Source organism: Phymastichus coffea, unplaced genomic scaffold (genome assembly GCF_024137745.1).
Source record: "Phymastichus coffea isolate CEN01 unplaced genomic scaffold, Cenicafe_Pcof_1.1 PCOF00003, whole genome shotgun sequence".
NCBI lineage: Eukaryota > Metazoa > Arthropoda > Insecta > Hymenoptera > Eulophidae > Phymastichus > Phymastichus coffea.
In genome coordinates, this window is record NW_026706814.1 from 4,809,099 (window position 1) to 4,829,760 (window position 20,662).

Consider the following 20,662-nt stretch of genomic DNA (forward strand, 5'->3'; position numbering starts at 1 on the left):
CGAATAGCCCGATTTATTATTTTCTTTACTTCCAAGCCGTTATCTGGAATGCAGATAATTATCTGCTTCGTATATGCTGCGCCATATCTTATTATCTACGCACGGATGGCTGCGCCTGCGCAGTCGTTCATGTCATCAATCTTTTCAAATAGTCAGATGTAATAATATAGGCAAACTTACTGAGCATGAATTAACAATTGGAATAAGATATCCAGGTTGTGATTTTAGACCTGATCTAATTACAGGACGTAATTATATTTTTAATTTATACTTAAATTCAGAATCAACTAGAGCATATACGTTTCAACAAATTATTGATGAAAATATTAATGTGTGGCGGGACATTCAAGAAAATTGTCATAATAATTACAAACATAATAAACAAGAAAAGTATCTTTTCGTATTGATTTGGCAAAGATTTATATAATAAGACTATCCGTGTTTTCAGAAAATAATAAACTAACTAGGTTAAGATAAATGAGGTGCCAAAGAAGAAACTTTCTATTGATGATAAATGTTTTAGAGTAATAAGTGCAATTTTTCATTTTGAACCAAGTTTGAAAAACGGATATTATTTTAATGTTTCAAGAAAAGTAAATAATTGGTTCCATGTTTCTGATACTAAGTACGTATTCATTCAATATTAACAGCACGATATCTAGCAAATCAATGAGCCTGGTATTATTTGAAAATAGTATGGGCGCTGAAAACTGTAGTTGAAAATAGCTTTCATATTTAATGTCATAGAATAAATAATATATTTATTTATTAAACATATTATCACAATTTTAAAAATTACACATTGAAATACTATAACGAGTCTGATATCAGCTCGTTATGTCTCTCTCTCAAAGGCAATAATATTAAACAATTATAACATACGAGGTGTGTTCAAAAAATAACGAGAATTTTCGTTTTATGAAAAAAATATTTATTTATTCATCTACATTAATGTTGTCGCCTTCAAAGTAGTCCCCTTCGGATACATCACACTTATGCCAACGCTTTTTCCAATCCTCGAAACACTTTTGAAACTCGATCTTTGTAATAGCTTTTAGCTCTTTCAGCGATTTGCTTTTAATGTCATCTATGCTTGTAAAACGACGGCCTTTTAATGTTCTCTTTATTTTTGGAAATAGAAAAAAGTCACATGGAGCCATATCTGGCGAATATGGAGGCTGAGGCATCGTTACAGTTTCGTTTCTGGCCAAAAATTCACGAACAAGCAATGAAGTATGAGCAGGCGCATTATCGTGGTGCAAAAGCCATGAATTGTTTTGCCACAAATCCGGGCGTTATTTTCGGATTGCTTCACGCAAACGACGTTGAACTTGTAGGTAGTACTGCTTATTGATTGTTTAACCTTGTGGCAAGAATTCATAATGCACTATGCCATTAAAATCGAAGAACACAGTGAGCATAACCTTCACATTCGACCACACTTGTCGAGCCTTTTTCGGTCTTGGCGATCTAGAATGCCTCCACTGGGACGATTGAGCCTTAGTTTCGACATCATATCCGTAAACCCATGTTTCGTCACCTGTTATAACACGTTTTAGTAGTTCTGCATCGTTATTGACTTCATTTAGCGACTCCTGAGCAACTTCCATTCGCCGCTGTTTTTGTTCGAAATTCAACAATTTTGGAACGAATTTTGCTGCCACACGTTTCATACCCAAAACATTCGAAAAAATTTGATGGCATGAGCCAACTGATATGCCAACATCATCAGCGACTTCTCTGATTGTGATTCGGCGATCGTTCATAACCATTTCTTTCACTTTTTTCACGTTTTCATCGGTTGTTGATGTGCTTGGGCGTCCGGGTCGTTCGTCATCTTCAACGTTTTCGTGGCCATCTTGGAAACGCTTATACCATTCATAAATCCTTGCTTTACTCATAGCAGACTCACTATATGCCTTTGTTAACATTTGACAAACTTTACTACACTTTATTTCATTTTTTATGCAAAATTTAATACAAATTCTTTGATCCATTTTTTTTCACAAACGAAAATCGCCGAGCTCGAAAAACACGTCTAACGTTAGCGGCTGCCACTTAAAAAGTAAGCAATGAATATTGCTGAAAATTTTATCGTACTTCAGGGGCATGTGTACCAACATAATAAAAAAAAATTTTATACAAGCGGACTCTCCAAACCCGCGAAATTTAAAAATTCTCGTTACTTTTTGAACACACCTCGTATAATATACTATGTCTTTTAACATATATTTCTCCTTAGCTGCCGTAGATGACAACAGCGGAGAACAAGGTAAGAGAGAGTACCGGCAGAGAGAGAGAGAGAGAGAGAGACCGCGTGCGTGGGTGAGTATCGGTATGAGTGAGGAGCCGCGCGCCGCGGGCCGCGTGAAAAAGGGCTGACAGAGAGCCGATAGCTCGCGAGCCGCGAGGACGCAAACGACCGTGCTTGCGATTACCCGTGTGCCCTTTTCGGCGATTGTCTGTGATCTGCCTCGTGGCTAGCGAATGTTCCTCGACAGCGAGAGTGATCGTGAGGTGCTACTGTGGCCGCTACATTCCCTCCTTTCTGCGACGACCGATGAGACGCCTACGTGCGTTTTGCGACTTTCCCGTCCGGTCGATTCAAAGCAAGGGACAACGCCGATTGTAAGTACTAACTGTACTTTACGTCTCTCTCGCTCTGCCTAACTCGCTACTCTCTCTGTGCCGCTATGTACACGCCTTTTTCATTATATAAACTACATTTATATTTACTACTACTTATTCATCGCTTTTCTTTTGAGCCACTTTTTCTTCCTCTCGCTTTCCACAACTTTCACGATTTCAGCTGCGCGATCCACGACGCTCTCCGCGGGCCTGATAGCAACCTGGTCTACCGGGCCAGTCTTATGTGACATAGCACGAGCCCGCAACGATCTACAATCGTACCAGCAAATATTCATTGTCGGTTTTATTAATATTGTAGTGGCCTAAATCCCCGTTACAATACTTAGAGTTTTGAAAGAAGAGATAGAATAAAAATAAATGATATAATATTATATGTAACTTATACGTTAAACGGTAGTATCCAATAATTTATATACATTTAAGATAATTTTCATTCTTGTCGGGCCTCGTCGCCAACAGTATCAAATTCGATATATACAGGGTGATTCAAAAACACATGTAACTAATAATTCCATTCGATTCGTCTCGAAAAATTAATTTTGAATTGTGTTCTTAGTTTTTTGGTTAAATAATTAGGTAATTAGATAATTAGCTTCAAAGATCGGCCAATCAGCGCACAGCTTTAGAAGAACGGGCGTTTGGAGGCGAGCGCGGAGCAGCGAGGGGGGGGGGGGGGCAGCGGCGCGCGCCGCCGCTGATTGCAAGCGGTGCTCAACCCAATCGTGCAACACGGAGCTCCCATGTCTATATACTGATATACGTATTCATTGATTGAACGCGTATCAATAAAAAGAACTGTTCAATACCGATTGACTAATAACAATGATATACGTGAAAGCTTTTGTGTTTATTTTGCGAAATAGGTTATTTAGTATTCGTGGCCGTCGAATTCAAACTCGCTGTCTTACTTAAGAATTATGTTCATTTAATGCTGAAAATCGCTGTGATCGGCTACTACATCATTGCTTTTTCTTGCGTTTGAGAAAATTGAGATCAATAGGTAGAGGCGTACAGTGTGTTTCCAATTAGCTTGGTTATACGTTTTTTTAAGATTAAGAAATAAAATAATAAATAAATACTGACAACCCTCGGCTGAAAATTTCCAGGTGGGAAATTCACTCCTGATGTGTCATCACACTTGGAACAAAGTCTCAATTCGCGTGTGCGAGACGATTTACACTAGTCGCACACAGGAAATCCATCCTAAAATTTCTCACGCGTGCGAATCGTATCACATCTGAATTTAAGACTATGGGTGAGACTCTAATAGAGCCTATAATAGAAAGAGCTTTAAATCTCCGAGAAAAAACGCGTTTTAGCAAGTAGGCGGCTCGTAAACAAAAATGCTGTCGCTACGATGGCTTGCAGCAACTCGGCGCCTCGAATCAGGTAAGTGAAATTTGAATTTCAGTAATGATCATTAGTCATGAAATTATTTCCAGCACATAATAATTATAAAGAAAATATCGCAATGCTAAAGACTAGATCTACAATCTAACGAGCAAGCTACAATTATCAAAATAGTTAGGATTATTGTAGAACCCATTAGAACTTTAAGTCGTAGTCTGGGAAGCGAAACGCTTTTCATAAAGTGCGTAAATGTGTGTACATCAATTTTTCTAAGTTGAATTAAGAATTATAAATAATAAAAAACTGAAAATTATAAAAGTCGTCGCCACTTTTCGGTGAAAGGAAATTCCAAAAACAAATTTCCATAATTTTTTTAAAAATCAATCTCTCGTTGTCCTGTTCCGCATGGTAACTTCATCGTTTAAAAAACCGACATACGAAAGAAGATCCGTAATGAGTCAAAGGTGCCAGGCTGCTCGGAGAGAGTAGTGGATGTGGCGAAGGTGCGGATTTTGAAAAGAATAAACGAAACGGGGGATGAGGCTGGGGGGCATGAGGACAGACGAACGCAGTGCGACCTAAGAAATTAGACGGACGGTGAGAGGGATTCGTCGAAATAAGACGGACGAGCGGAAGGCAAGGTGTAAAAAGACGGACGAGTGGAGGGCAAGGTGTAATAAGACGGACGAGCAGAGGCCAGAGTATAAAAAGAGGGACGAGCGGAGGGCTGGGTGAAATAAGACGGACGAGCAGAGGGCTGCGTCTAAAAGGGCAGACGAGCAGAGGGCTACGTCGAAAAGGGCAGGCGAGCTGGAGGCTGGGCGGAATAGGGCGGACGAGCGGAAGTCAAGGTGAAATGAGACGGACGAGCTGCGCGCTACGTCGAAATTTAACGGACGAGCTGAGGGCGGGTCGTAATAGAACGGACGAGCGGAGGGCTATGTCGGAAAGGGCAAACGAGCTGTGGGCTTGATGAAATAGGGCAGACGAGCGGAGGGCAGAGTAAAATGCGACGGACGGGTGGGGGGCCGTGTGAAACAAGGTGAACGCGCGAAGGGCTACGTCTAAAAGGGCTTGCGAGCCGAGGGCTACGTCGAAATTAGACGGACGGCGAGGGAGAGACGCCGAAATAAGACGGACGGGCAGAGAGCTGGGTAAAATAGGGCACACGAGCGGAGGGCTGTGTAAAATGGGGCAGACTCGTAGAGCGCCAAGTCTAAAAGGGCAGACAAGCTGTGGGCTGGATGAAAATGGACGGACGAGCGGGGGCTTGCGTTCAGAAGGGTAGACGAGCACAGGGCTATGTCCGTGTTCGAGTCCACAGAAAAGAGTGCAGATGCGTTGTGCTGAATGGAAAAAACGGCAGAGGAAGCGGTTGCATAGATTGTAGCCAGTCGAACATGGAGAGGCCTGGCAAAAGGTTCAAGCAGTGCGGACTCGAAAAAATTGGCCAAGGAGCCCAGTGCTGCTTTAGTAAGGGGTCAGTCGGAGTGAGGGTGCGGAAAAACGCTTAGGCAAACGCAGTGCTGACTGGGAATAACAGCACATAAAAGCAAGGGCGCTAGTTGTAGGCTAGACGAGCAGGGGGTGGCCTTGGAAAAGGGTCAGGCTAAGTCGGGCTCAAATAAGAAGGTGGTCGAGCCCATTACTTCTCTGGAAATGACCAATCGAGCATAGTGTTAACTTGGATTGACAGTTAACGACGAGCATTAACAGCAGGCGGCTTGGGGACAAGATAAGGCGGTCATAGTAGGGTCTTAGGAATGGGTTCGATGGAGCAAGGGCGCGGAAATGATCCCAGACGAGCACATTGCTAACTAGTATTTATGTCAAACGGAGCGGGTTCTCGGAAAAAGAGGACAGATGTGTCTAATGCAGGTTTGAAATAGAGTTAGGCGAAGATGGGTTCGGAAAAGAGAGCGGACGAGGCCATTCTGACTTGGAGAAAGAGACGAGATCATTCTGACAGTCGAAGCAGAGTCTCAAAAAATAGGGCGGAGCGAGCATAGTTTAAGAAGATGGGAAGGTAGAGCAACGACTCGGAAGAAAAAGCGGTCAACCTCAGGGCGGTCTCAGAAGTGTGTCAGATATATAGAGATTTGTGTGAAGGGCAAATTTGCTCAGTGCTGCTTGATAGAAGAGTCAGAGTCAAACATGGACTTTAGTAGAAAGGCAAAGGAGCACAGTGTGGCCTGGTTTAGCCGTAGAAGACGTGAAGATAATATTGAAAAGACAAAAGCAACGGGCGGAATAGGTAATGCAACAGGCCAAAGGTAAGCTGTGGTATAAGTGTCAATTATCAAGAGTTAGACGTAGTCGATGTTTTGGGAAATATGGGAAAGTAAGGACGAGAGCGGAAAAAAAGGTAGAATAACGAGAACGGTCTCACCACCCTACGCTTATTTAACCTTTCGTCAGTTGACATTCTGTCACCTCACCCATAATTATTTGTCTTGATTCCAGTTTTAGAAGTTGAACGAGTAAATTATTACTCTTCTTTTTAATTATTTATCTAATTACCTCAATTCTAGAAAAAATTTTTTATAAGTCCACTTATCCATAACTGTTTGTGATGAACACACAAGGAAACCCCCCCAACCCGACCTCACCGATTTCAATAAACTTTTGATATGTTATAGTTCATCAAAAAATAAGACATACGTTTTTTTTTATCGGCGGAAAAACACTTTGAGGGGGTGAAAACAACCCTCAAAGTTCACCCCCAAAAATAGATTTTCCAATGTATCTCAGCATCTAATTGATATTTTACGACCAAACAAATTTCATATCACTTCTCATGTGAAAAGCGAACTAGCACATGCAATTCCGACCACAAGGGATGCAACCCTTATTTTTTTTATTTAAAATACAATCTATTTCATGGCTATTTTTATGAAAAAAATTAAAATAACCCGAAAAAAAATGGAAAAAATATTACCCTACATAAAATACAAAAATAAAGTTAATATAGTCAAGGTTTTTTTTGAAACTACCCCCTTAAAGTTGAAAAACCACCCCTAAAAAATTGTTTTCAATACATTACAGGAGGTGTTGATAATTTAGTGTAAAATTTGTTAAGTATCATTTATACTGTACAAAAACAACTATCTCGTGCAGTTTCGACCACAAGGGTTGCAACCCCTAATTTCTGTCATCGAAATTTTTACCTTCTTTGTACCTATTTTTGAAAAAAAGTTCATAATGAGCTTGAAAAAATTAGTAAAAATATTACCGTGGATAGAATAAGAAAAAAAATTTACTTTTATTTTTAAAACCACCCCTTATGTTGAAAAACCACCCCCAAAAAATTGTTTCCAATACATTACAGGTGGTGTTGATAATTTACTGTAAAATACGTTGCGTATCATTTATAATGTACAAACACAACTATCTCGTGCAGTTTCGACCACAAGGGTTGCAACCCCTAATTTCTGTCATCGAAATTCGTACCTTCTTTATTCCTATTTTTGAAAAAAAGTTCATAATGAGCTTAAAAAAATTGGAAAAAATATTACCGTGGATAGAATAAGAATAAAAAATTTACCTGTTCAAACTTATTTTCAAAACCACCCTCAATGTTGAAAAACCATCCTAAAAAAAGTTTCTGACATATCGTTGCAATCTCTTCTAAATCAAATAAGCTATGATTCCATAGCTATTTTGTTGCTCTCTTTTCAATTTTTTACGTTCTATCGTTTATTAATTCTATCAAAAAATAAATAACTTTTATTATATAAAAAAACAAGTCAAGAATAATATAATATTATAAGTATACCTAGAAGATAAGTATAGTTTCTCGGATGCGCAAAAATTTTGGTATATGAATGATAGTATTATCAGAATTTTATTTACGTCCTACTATCAGCGTCTCTGACGATTGTCTGTTATTTTCATGATTGATAAATATGAGTAAGTAATTCTTCATCAGTAGCCAACACAACTTTCTTGTTGTTGGACGTATTGTATCGACTATTGAACTAACAGCATAATAAATAGTAATAAGAATATAAGATTATAAGTACAAATAATAATAAGATACTATTCCGTTAATTCGTATTTCGTAGTACCTGCTACGTAAGTATAACTATAAAATTATTTTTTATATGCAAATAATTTTACGGCTTTTTAATATTTGTTATTAAAAAAATTGAAATTACACTGATTATGAGGATTTATTAATTAATGATGTTTATAATTATTGTTTACTTATTGATTTGTTTATTATTATTGTTTATTAATTAATATGTTTACTTTTTAATTTATTAATTAATTTTTTTCATGAATGTTTTCTATAAGTTTGTTTATCATTATTGTTTACTTATAAATTTGTTTATTTATTTGTTTTTATCCTAATTTGTTTATTTGTTATTCAGTTTATTTCTTATTCCCCAGCGATATCAGGAGAGACCTATACAGAGGAAAAATAAGGAAAAAAAGGGGACGGATGGATGGACGGACGCACGGAGAATTTCGCGCCTTCTGTTTAATATAATAGAAGATATATAAGATATATATATATATATATATATATATATATATATATATATATATATATATATATATATATATTTTTTTCTTTTATTTCAGATTAAAAAATGAAAATTAACGCTCTGAACGTTTTAAATTTATTATTAGCTTACTTTCAAACTCTACAAATACCTGAAAGTGAGACAAATTATAAAGAGATTCAATTGTCGGAAAGAATTAAAAGCATTTTAATAGATTCCGTGAATTATTTCAATGAAGTAGATATGATCGTTGAAGATACAGATCATGCTGCAAAAATAGTAGAAGATGAAGTTCAACACCATTTTCCTGACGATTTCGAAGCACCCACCGACCATTGTACCAAAGACAATGAAGATGTCAGTTTTGAATATAAGCAAAGAGCCGTAGAATACTGGAGAAGTGGCAAAAAAAAAAATTTAAGTGTTGAAAGTGTACGTCAAAAATTTAAGAAAGTTTCATCTGTGAGTCAGTTGAAACGTTGGGCTCATACAGTCAACAAAGGTGGTACTTATAGAGAAAAAATTGCAAGAATTTGTCAGTACACTTTTGATAATTTGAAAGCAGCAGTAGACGCTGGTTACATCATTCATGATCGTGACATACGTCGATGGGCATTGCAAGCTCAAAAGATTATAGGATCAGAAGATGTAAGATTCAAAGCTTCGGATAACTGGCTTTGTAAATTCAAGAAAGCTCATAGAATAGTATCCCGGAAAATAAATAAGTTTATAACCAAGAAAACACTAGAAAGTAATTCAGAACTAACGATTAAAGCAAATACTTTTATTGCTGATGTTAAAGCAGGCATAAGAATAATTGGAATTCATAATGTGTTTAATTCTGATCAGAGCGGATTCCAACTGGAAATGCACTCCGGAAGAACGCTAGCGGTTGAAGGAGAAAAGCAGGTACAGTGTTTAGTACAGTCAGTTTCTTCAACAACCCACAGTTATACTATACAGCCACTCATATCAGCCACAGGAGAATTACTGTCACCACTCTTTTTAGTTTTGAAGGAATCTAGCGGTGAGTTTGGACCCATTGTTGAAACCACTTTATTTAGACCCGAAAATGTTTACGTAGAAGCATCTAAATCTGGAAAGTTGACTACAGGTATACATAATCCCATCTAGTTCCAATTAATGTCATTATAAATGATTTTACAAATAAGATTTTTGATTTTAGATCTCTTTAAAATATGGCTGCAAAAAGTATATTTCCCTAATGTAGGTTCCAATACGATGCTGTTGCTTGACTCCTGGAGCGGTCATTGTGACAGTGCCATAGAAACTGTAACTCCACGTGATAAAATTATAAATTTTAAAAAAATACCGACTGGCACAACGGGAAAAATTCAGCCACTTGATGTTTTTGGATTTCGCATATGGAAGAACTTTGTCCGCCAAATTTCAGATACCGTAATTTTGATGAATTATGATTTGGATTTACATAAAAGAAACAACATTATTAAACTTCAGTCGTTAGTCCACAATCAATTATATTCACCAAGATATACTAATCTTTTTAAATATTCCTGGTTCAAGAGTGGTTACCTCACTAAAAAACCAGAAAATTTTGACAATCCTGTTGCTTACAGTTTTGGAGATTCCTGCAATACACATTGTGACATAGAAGGATGCAAAAATGTGGCTATTATACGTTGCGGTTGGTGCAAAAAATCATGTTTCGAGCACTTCTATGAAGAATATCATTATTGCAAGAAGTATGAACAATAAATCCGTCCTAATTTTTTTGATTGTTTTTAATTGGTAACTGAATGAATTATAGTAACGCATATAAAAATCAATTAAATATATATTACTTGGCAGTTTACAATTTTAGTCACAAGAAAGGAGAAAAACTCAACCAACAAAAACAATGGCAATGCTATCAACCCTCCTAATCACCGAATGGCGATGGTAATAAACCTCCCCCTAATAACCCTCCTAATATCCCCCAATGGCATTGCTTACAACCCCCCATTAACCTCCTAATAACTCCCCCCCCCCCCCCCCCAATAAGACCCTCCCCCTAATAACCCCCTAATAACCCCAGTAGTTAGCAGGGTTGATAACGTTGCCATTATGTTATTCGGTGGGTTGCAAGCATTGCCATAAGGTTGCAAGGGGGCTCAGCTATGTCTTCGGGCTATTAGTGGGGGGCTAACGGCATTTTGATTGGAGGTTTTTAGGGGGTTATTAGGGGGGGTTGTAAGCATTCTGATAGTGCGGGTTAGTGCGGGAAATTGCCATTGGAATATAAGGGGAGTTTTAGAAATTGCTACTGGGTGATGGATCATTTTTCCGGACAGATTCGGAATCGGCGCAACAAAATACTTTGGAAAAACGTTGTCCCAGTTCTGGGTCTTGTTAGGTGATATAATTTTGAATTGGTACATATTTTTCGTATTCTATCCACGATAATAATTTTTCCAATTTTTTAAGCTCATTATGAACTTTTTTTCAAAAATAGGAATGGATAAGGTAAAAATTTCGATGACATAAATTAGGGGTTGCAACCCTCGTGGTCGAAACTGCACGAGATAAATGTGTTTGTACATTATAAGTGATGAGCAACGTATTTTACAGTAAATTATCAACACCACCTGTAATGTATTGGAAACAATTTTTTGGGGGTAGTTTTTGAACACAAGGGGTGGTTTTAAAAATAAAAGGTAAATTTTTTTTCTTATTCTATCCACGGTAATATTTTTACTAATTTTTTCAAGCTCATTATGAACTTTTTTTCAAAAATAGGTACAAAGAAGGTAAAAATTTCGATGACAGAAATTAGGGGTTGCAACCCTTGTGGTCGAAACTGCACGAGATAGTTGTGTTTGTACAGTATAAATGATGCTTAACGTATTTTACACTAAATTATCAACACCACCTGTAATGTATTGAAAACAATTTTTTAGGGGTGGTTTTTCAACTTTAAGGGGGTAGTTTCAAAAAAAACCTTGACTAGATTAACTTTATTTTTGTATTTTATGTAGGGTAATATTTTTTCCAATTTTTTTCGGGTTATTTTAATATTTTTCTTAAAAATAGCCATGAAATAGATAGTATATTAAATAAAAAAAATAAGGGTTGCATCCCTTGTGGTCGGAATTGCATGTGCTAGTTCGCTTTTCACATGAGAAGTGATATGAAATTTGTTTGGTCGTAAAATATCAATTAGATGCTGAGATACATTGGAAAATCTATTTTTGGGGGTGAACTTTGAGGGTTGTTTTCACCCCCTCAAAGTGTTTTTCCGCCGATAAAAAAAATACGTATGTCTTATTTTTTGATGAACTATAACATATCAAAAGATTATTGAAATCGGTGAGGTCGGGTTGGGGGGGTTTCCTTGTCAGTGGTGTATGAAAATTTAAATAATTGAGGCCCATATTGAGAACAACCAAAACAGCTAAGGAAGATGATTGAAAAAACAGATTTATATAACAAATCATCTTTATTTACACAGAGTATAACGTTTTATTGAATTATTCGAATTTCGTCTACTATTAGGCTAACTAGATTTTAGTAAAACCTTAGTAGAAAAGAAAAAATATAAAAAACATGTAAATTCATATCTCCCAATCCGGATCGTTGCCAACGTCGTCATCATCTTCATCCATACTATCATCAGCCTCACCGTCTTCGCTGCCATCATTTTCACCATCGTTGTTCATATCATCATCATCATTTTCTCCATTTTCATCACCCAAGCATTATTCGAAATGCCCGCCCTGTTGCTGAATACACAAAATAGCTCTACGTCTTATCTGATGTGTAGCTGCATGTATTTTTTCGGGTTCTAGATGCTGGGCGTGATGTTGGATTCTTTGTATCATGTCATTTGGGTCATTGTGATAAACTGCTTCTTTGGATGTCCCCCAGTAAAAGTAGTCCAATGGGTTCAAATCAGGAGATCTTGCTGGCCAGCGTACTGGACCATTATTGCCTATCCAATGGCCGCCATATACTTTGAAGAATTAAAATATTTTATAAGCGATTTTAATAGACCTGCCTAAAACTTGTTATGAAACCAATAATTTTTCTAGCCGACAGTTGTACATGCAGGTGGATGTACAGACATATACATATTTGGTTTCTAGCGCTGTACTGTGAATGCACTCTCACATGCTCCCCGAAGTATACTAATGAAGTCGTGTTGGTTTTAAAACTTCTATAGACTGAAGTAGTATGAGTAATCAAAATATTGGCAGCATACGTAGAGATTAAAAAATTTTATATTCAAAGTAGAGTTGAAATAAAAGGGAAAGAGAAGGAGAGCGGATTTTAATTGAGATTTGAGAATCTTTGAGCGATGGAAATAAAACTCGTCAAGTATGATACAAAGTAGAAAATTTTCATAAGGCTATCTGTCCTAGAACGACTTTTATATTTTTATAAAGAATAATATAAATGTAATTAAATTTCCTTTCAAGTCAGAGCAATATTCCCTTCAGCAAATCCCATGGCATAAAGCCACGACAAAATGATCCTACATGAAATTTCAGAGCGTTAAGACTTTCATTAGGAGAAATCGCGTAATACAATTTTTGGTAAAGAAGGGTAAAGCAGGCAGAATAAGTGAATAAACAGTTGTAGAAAAGAAATGCTTTATTCGAGAGAAAGCCTTTGGCGTCCGCGTCACGGAAGAGACTAGAACGAATTGATCGGCAACGCCGCTAGCCGCCAAGAGAGAGCAAGACGTGTAGTCACGCACATGCGCAGAGAAAAATAGGTGAGATGCTTTTACATATTTCCAATAACAATGTATACTATAATAATTACCTGATCAAGATAATTCCTTACATTTGCAGCAGTATGTGCTGGTGCACCGTCATGCATGAAAATAAGATTTTCTTGCAGTTCTTCTGGCACACCATCTTCATCAAGCAATCCTGGCAGTATATCCTGCAGGAACTCAAGGTAATTTTAAGCGTTTAGTGGGTTTGGAAGTTGTACCGGACCAATAACTTGATTACCAATCAAGCCTGTCCACATATTGACTGAAAACCGATTTTGAAATCGATCTGGAAATAGTGAACAAAATTTATAAATTTTTCAGTTTATAGCACATTTTGATAGATGTTTGACGACGTAAGACGTCTCCTATCCACGCATATGTCGTATTGTGTTTTCTGAGACAACGTGAGCGAAGCGAGTCATGCCGTACAAAGAATTGCAGTTTGATAATTTAACCATATTATTTACAAAAAGTAATATTTATGTTAGTATTTTGATCTTTTATGATTGCATTTGTTCCATTTCGTTTATTCTCTTCTACGTGCTCACAATCTTAAGGCTATTAAAGGAAAATTTGACTGAAAAATACGTGAGGAATTGTATACATTCGTACTACAAAATAAAGTATCAGTGCATGATAATTTTTAAAAACGGCGAATGAACATCTCGCTTCACAAAAAATTATTGCTCTTAAATAGTCTTTCGCACTTATAGATGCATATACGAACTACATTTTCTTCGTGATTTAAATTAATACTCATAATAATGTATGAACTGTGAATCAGTTTTGACTTTATCGTCCCATTGTTTAAATGTGTGTGGCGGACGTGCTTTATCTGTTGATCTACTTGGTTAAAACTTTCAGTTTTTCCTCAGCATCAATAAAATAATTTAGTTCAGCTGTCGCGCGGCTGCCGCTTAACTGCCGCGCAGAATTTCGATTTTTATGGCGCGCCCGCAATAAATGAAAATTGCTTTGCGCTCTCGCTAATCCCTTGTTGTTAGCGACAAAACACGTCTCATCACCCTGCTTTCCCGTTGGTCCTCAGCTACCCTTTTCACGGACTTTGTGGGTGGGACTTACCTTCCCCCGATGCCCAAGGGAAGCGTTTTCGCTGAGGTATGACGAGTGAATCGTCACTCGCGCTAGAACTGCCGACACGCTTACATCTCTACTCTCTGCGAGATGCGCGGTCTTTGCGTAGACTAAGTCTCTACTATTAAGTATTTGTAGTAGTTAGTCTACTTTTAATAAAACATCAAGTTTTCCTTTACACTTAAATCATCGCTATATTTATTTAATATATTCATCTACCAAACGGACCTCCATGTGGATAAACTGAAAAAACAATTCGAACGAACTAAATAACGTTTTCATTAATAATTGTTTATAGAACTATAAATACAAATTTTATTTTGATAGAGAAAAATTTTTTTCTTAATCGCTAGAGATCGTAGACTGTTTTTTTTTATAAATCATAACTAACGCACCCAATGACAAATTCACGGCCGAATCCCGGTACGGAGACCCCGTATTCCAAAATAAATTGCTGGTCCGATTAAAATTTCCCTATGTGTGTGCGTGTATTATTGGAAGAAAGTTTATTTTTATTATACTCGTAATAATATACATTTTTAGATATATCTTTTTAACATTTTCGGTTTTCCGAACGCAAAGATACGACTTAGAGTACCATTGCTTTTTGAAGTGTGCGCAGAATCGCGTCTTCGTGCCGGGGGTATAGAAAAAGTGTTTGGAAAATGCTTAAAAAATGTTTATTATTAAGCGTATCCTAAAAATAAATGTTCTTTCAATAGAAGACGCACACGCATACGAGGGTGGTCCGATGAGTATTTAGCCTACAAAAGGAAAAACGAAAATTTTGGAAAAGTGGCGTTTTATTTTTCAACATAGTCTCCTTTTAGTTCGATACACTTGGCCCAGCGATTTTCTAACTTCTTTAATCCGTCTGAAAAATACGTTTCCTCGAGGTCTGAAAAGTAGGCTTCCGTGGCAGCGATTACCTCCTCATTCGACTCAAATTTCTGCCCGACGAGTGATTTTTTCAAGTTTGGAAACAAAAAGAAGTCGCACGGGGCTAAATCTGGAGAATACGGTGGATGGGGTAGCAGTTCGTAGCCTCATTCGACCAATTTGGCCATGGCGACGGCGGAGGTGTGAGCCAGTGCGTTGTCATGGTGGAAGAGCACTTTTTTCTTCGCCAAATGGGGCTGTTTTTTCTGCAATTCGACGTCGAATCAGCCCAATAATTCGGCATAACACAGCCCTGTGACCGTTTTGCCCCTCTCCAGGTAGTCGATGTAGATCACACCTTGTGAATACCAGAAAACGGTGGCCATCACCTTTCCGGCCGATGGGGCAGTCTTCGCCTTCTTCGGAGCACTTTCCCCGGGTAAAGTCCACTGTTTCGACTGTTCCTTGGTCTCTGGTGTATACCAGTGGATCCATGTTTCGTCGACTGACACGAAACGACGCAAAAACTCCTTCGGATTGCGCTTAAACAGCGTCAGACATTGCTCTGAAGTTGTCTCACGGTTGCGCTTGTTGTCCGGAGTGAGCAAACGCGGCACCCATTGCGCCGACAGCTTTCTCATGCCCAAAATTTCATGCAGGACATGACCCACGCGGTCTTTTGAGATGCCTACGATCTTAACTATCTCACGCACCTTCAATCGTCGATCTGTCAATACGAGATCGTGAATTTTTGTCACGTTATCCTCCGTGGTAGCCGTTTTTGGAGCACCTGAACGTGGCTTTTCAAAAATCGACGTGCGACCACGTTGAAACTCGTTAAACCAATTTTTGACGGTCGCCATCGAAGGAGAAGAGTCACCGTACACAGCATCCAAGCGCTTTTTGATTTCGCTGCGTGATTTCCCTTCCAAAAGCAAGAATCGAATCACCGACCGATACTGCTCTTTTTCCATTTTTCAAAAATCAACGGACACACTTCCTTTGACACGCTCTCAAAAATAAACTACAACTCCGATCCGGCTGAAATCTTGACAGTAACCATCGAGAAGGTTGTACTGCGTGATAGAATATTTCTTTTGCGAGAATGGCGCCATCGGGCGGTGAGACTAAGTACTTATCGGACCACCCTCGTAGGAAAATTTTCATGGGATTGATTTTTTTTAGAATATGGGATCTTTAAATATTCAAAACACTTAACTTCTCGAGCCACATGCGGATTTTCATGAGCCCACTGATGCTCATTGTGCTGATTAAACATTCCCTTCCGTACGTATGTTGATTCGTCAGTCCAGAGAATTTGATCCATAAAGCCTGGATCGGCATCTATTTCATTCAGCAAGAATTGACAGAACGCAATACGGTTCTGGGCATCTCTTTCATCTGTTTTGAGAATGTATAAGTAATATTCAAAATAACCATCGTGTATAATTATCTATGCTACTTAGAAAAATTGAGAGATTCTATGAATGCGAATTAACAATATTTCTTAATTAGAATTTTACATAAGAGTTTAGCTTGATAGCTAAAAAATGTGTACTTTTTAAAGTAAAGTAGCCGAGGTATTTTATTTGAATATACGTCTTTTGATACCCCAAATTTCTAAAAAAATTCATTAACTTCTAATAGACATGGATCATTTTGAAGAAAGAAAAATCAAGTAGGCAATCCAAGTTTAACAAACAGATTCCTATAAAATCCAATGCATTTATCAATTAATTTTTTTGTAAATTAAACTTGAGAAAAACCGTTTTTAGTCTATAGTAGGTTATTTTAAACTAACTACTACTTCAAAACTTGAATAAACTTTCTATCAAATAATTAAAAATGGATTTTTTTCAAATTTTTTTCGGCCGAATTGTTTTAAATTTATTAAGATACAGATCAAAACTGAATAAGTTATCAAACAAACTATTCTATTTATAACTTAATCGAAATAAGTAACCCTACTTTTTTTTGTCATTTATTTTTTATAAAATTCATTCTAACTCACGGTCATCAAAGATTACTAGAAAAACAAAACGACGAAGTTACTCTTATCGGTTGGAAAATGATGGTCAAGTGATCTCCGTGAAAAATGAATGGTAATAAAATGCAATGAAGCTTGAGATCTTTCGTGTCAATCAATTTGCCAACAATCTATTGGGATAATTGACAAATTTGTGACAGCAAAGGGAAAGAAAAAAACACGAATTCCTGAGCTGATTTCGAGACTATAGCTACTTTGCCTATTTGCCATTTGGTCAAAAAAGCTTAAACTACTGCAAAAAACTTATCTCATAGTTTAAGGTTTGATTCGAGAAATTGCAGGAAAATTTTCCAAGAAATTTCGATTCGTTTATTTCTAAATTACACCTTCTAAAAAAATTAGTTCTTAAAATGATGTTGAAGTTTGTATCGCTGTAGAGCAACGATTTTTTTATATTTAGGATATAGCCGCTATTTCGTGTCAAAATTTAATGGGCGTATCAAAAATAGTAAAACTGCATGAAATTATCAAATATACAATCTTTGCGATTTCATATTTTGAATATTTAAAAATTTGGTTGAGATCGCTATAACCAAAGCTGGTAACTCGCGATTTCGAGTGACACGCCCTTCTTCAGGAAAATCACGAGGCCGAGTTTGCGTTTCCCCTTAATTTCACGATTCGATCTCGCATTGTTAGAGGATATTACAAAAATTGTAGTTGCAAAATGAACATGTATACCGAGTTTCATCAAGATATCTAGTAAATTCTAAAAATGCCAATGGTTAACAGACATATAACAATAATAGCGAAAAATATACCTCATTTCAAATGTTTTGTAAGCTTATAATAACTATCAGATAGTCAGCAAACCGAAAAAAAAGTTTTAATTTACTACAACACAAAAAGTCCCAACAGCAAATAACAAAATTAGACGTCAAATTATGGAAATAAAAATTTTTTTAGGCAGTGAACTTGGAAAAAAATGAAAATGGACAACCTGAAAAAACGATTTTGAAAGCTTCTCACGAATTCCAGTTCAACTACAATCTTAAATGATCGTTCTACTTCGGTGTAGAACAATTACATTTATCGAATACAAAAAAAAATCGACCCGAAAACTGCAGAAATAAAAGTCAGAGCAAAAAAAAAATTTTCGATAAAACCCTTTACAATGCTTCCTCTTCAAGGAAGCAAAACTGCAGTAACAGTCATAAAATAATAAAAGAAATCTATATTTTCATGTATAACTTACGAAGTTCCTGAACGGCTCTGTAGTGATATGCGTGTTGTCCATCATCCCGCATGACTCTTTGTGCCATACTGTACGTACATATGACTCCTAGATTTTCGGAGACTTCACGGGCAGCTACACGCAAACTCTTCGCCGGGTCCTCTTCGAAAACTTCAACGATCGGCTTATGCAGTTGATTTCGCAGCTCGCGTGGACGACCTCCATCTGCATTCGTCAGCGCCACACAACCAGTATTTCTTAACCTCCGAACTGTGGTGTCGATGGTTTGGGGGTTAACTGGCCTTCCGTGTTGTGCCGACCATAGTTCAGCAGCTCGTCGAGATCTTCCAAGCCCAGGCCCAGCCTCACCAAAATAAATCACCATGTCGATGTACTCGTCAATCGTGAATTAACCAGCCATTCTGTTGCCCACGATGGAAGTCGCGCTCGCGCCGTAATCGTCGACATACAACTTGATTTTCGTTAGAAAAAAATGAAGACAAAAACAAATGCGTCTCTCCGTGGTCATTTTCGAATTCTTTCTTTAATTTTGAAATTTTTTGGTTTGAAAGTTCCTTACCGTGTCAACATTACGCATATCAAGTGTCGCGTTAGCGGCACGCAGGCGAGTAGGAATGAAATGTCTATGAAGCCTGGCCGCAACGGACACTATAATACAATAAGTTGGCTAAAGTGGGTGTGGCCAAAAATGTAGAGTTGAATTACTTCATATCAATTGTACAGTGTACAGCTCGTATCACTTATAACAATCATAATTTATTTTTCCGTTGACGTACATCAGGATATTTCACTGGCTTATGAAAATATTTTGATGGAAAAATCAACATGACAGCGAATAACTCACAGGACCGTAATGATTAATTTATTTCTTGCAAGAAAATTAATTATGAATTATTTGACTCACGGGTCAAGGTTTTACACACGTTTCCAATTAATTAACGAAAAAATAATATGACATAACATGGTAAAGTTATAGTCTCGTGAAAATAAAACATGAATAAAAAATTACCCATTGATTTATGCATCTATAGACATGTATGGAAAGTCCTAACTGTGTACCAAAATGTTATAGTATAACGTGAAAATTATTAAAGCATTGACAATAACTCGCATAAGTAAACTTGGAGGTTGCGGGAGTAACGCCTTAGCGTCAGTCGGCGAACGACGATGATGGTTTTAAACTTTCGACAGGCATGTCATTGGCGTGTGTCGTTCAAATTTTGTTCATTGATACATGATAATTTAAAACCATATGTAACGAAGCTTTCCATTAGTTTCGTCTCGATAAATAAATTTAGAATTGCTTGTAGAATTGTGTTAGTTTCGATTCAATAATTAGGTATACAGTAATCGCTCAACTGTCATACGCGGCGAGTATATAACATTTAGGAGCGGATTCGCTCAACTAACAATCGCGATAATTCAATTCACGGCGCTGCACCGGGCGAGAGCTGGTACGTGAGAGAGTCGCGGAATAGAGATGCAACAAACCCACCGGGTGGCCCCTCCCGCGGCTCGCTGCTGGAGAACCGGCGACGGCGAAATCGCAGTCCTGCCGGTAGTGGAGATCGTTGGATTACCGGCGGCTCTAGCGTATCTCGCGCCGTGACCTTATTAGCGTACGGTCACTCTTTCACTGTCCTCAATCTCTCCCGCTCTGTTAATTCTCGCGGCGCGAGCCGCGCTTTGCGCGTTCTCGCCCATTCCTCTTCCTCTCTCGCTCTCTCTCACGCTCTTCGCGCTCTCGCTCCTTCCCGCGCCGTCTTCTCCGCCAGCCGCGCTCTCCCCTCTCCAGGCCCTGCAACGACACGAACGCTTGAATGCTATGTTAACCATAGCCACGCTCGGCCGCTACATCCGTGCGAGGAGAGTGCCGCGCACAGGGTTAGCGAACATCGCTATCAGCCCTGTCACAAATTAAACTTGATTTTGTTCCACTCTCCATCGTTGTGTGTTTAAATTGATATTCTTTTAGTCGTGAGAGCTAACCCTGATGTTTAAATAAAAACTCTAAATTCTTCATTAACGTTTCGTTTCTGGTTTAAGGTCCCATCGGAATCTTTATTAAAAAATATAAACTTTTTAAATTACATGGCTGTGATGTAACGCAAAACATGAATGTATAGGTACAATTGTTACCTTAATCTATGATTTTTCGAGACGAAATTTTAACAAACAACTGAAAGAATATCAATTTA

General features: G+C 37.7%; 1 protein-coding gene across 2 annotated transcripts in view; it reads right to left on the reverse strand.

Moving 5' to 3' along the window:
* Positions 1 to 20,662, reverse strand: part of LOC131664775 (glycogen [starch] synthase) — a 1,096,132-nt gene that overhangs the window by 180,883 nt on the left and 894,587 nt on the right. Inside the window, exon 11 of one of the 2 annotated variants that reach the window (XM_058936143.1) lies at positions 13,439 to 13,534. The exons of the other annotated variant lie outside the window; for it this stretch is intronic. Coding sequence (XP_058792126.1) covers positions 13,490 to 13,534 — 45 coding nt within the window. The 3' untranslated portion in view covers positions 13,439 to 13,489. Of the gene's footprint in view, positions 1 to 13,438; positions 13,535 to 20,662 lie in introns of those variants that run through there. 2 annotated transcript variants of the gene reach the window in all.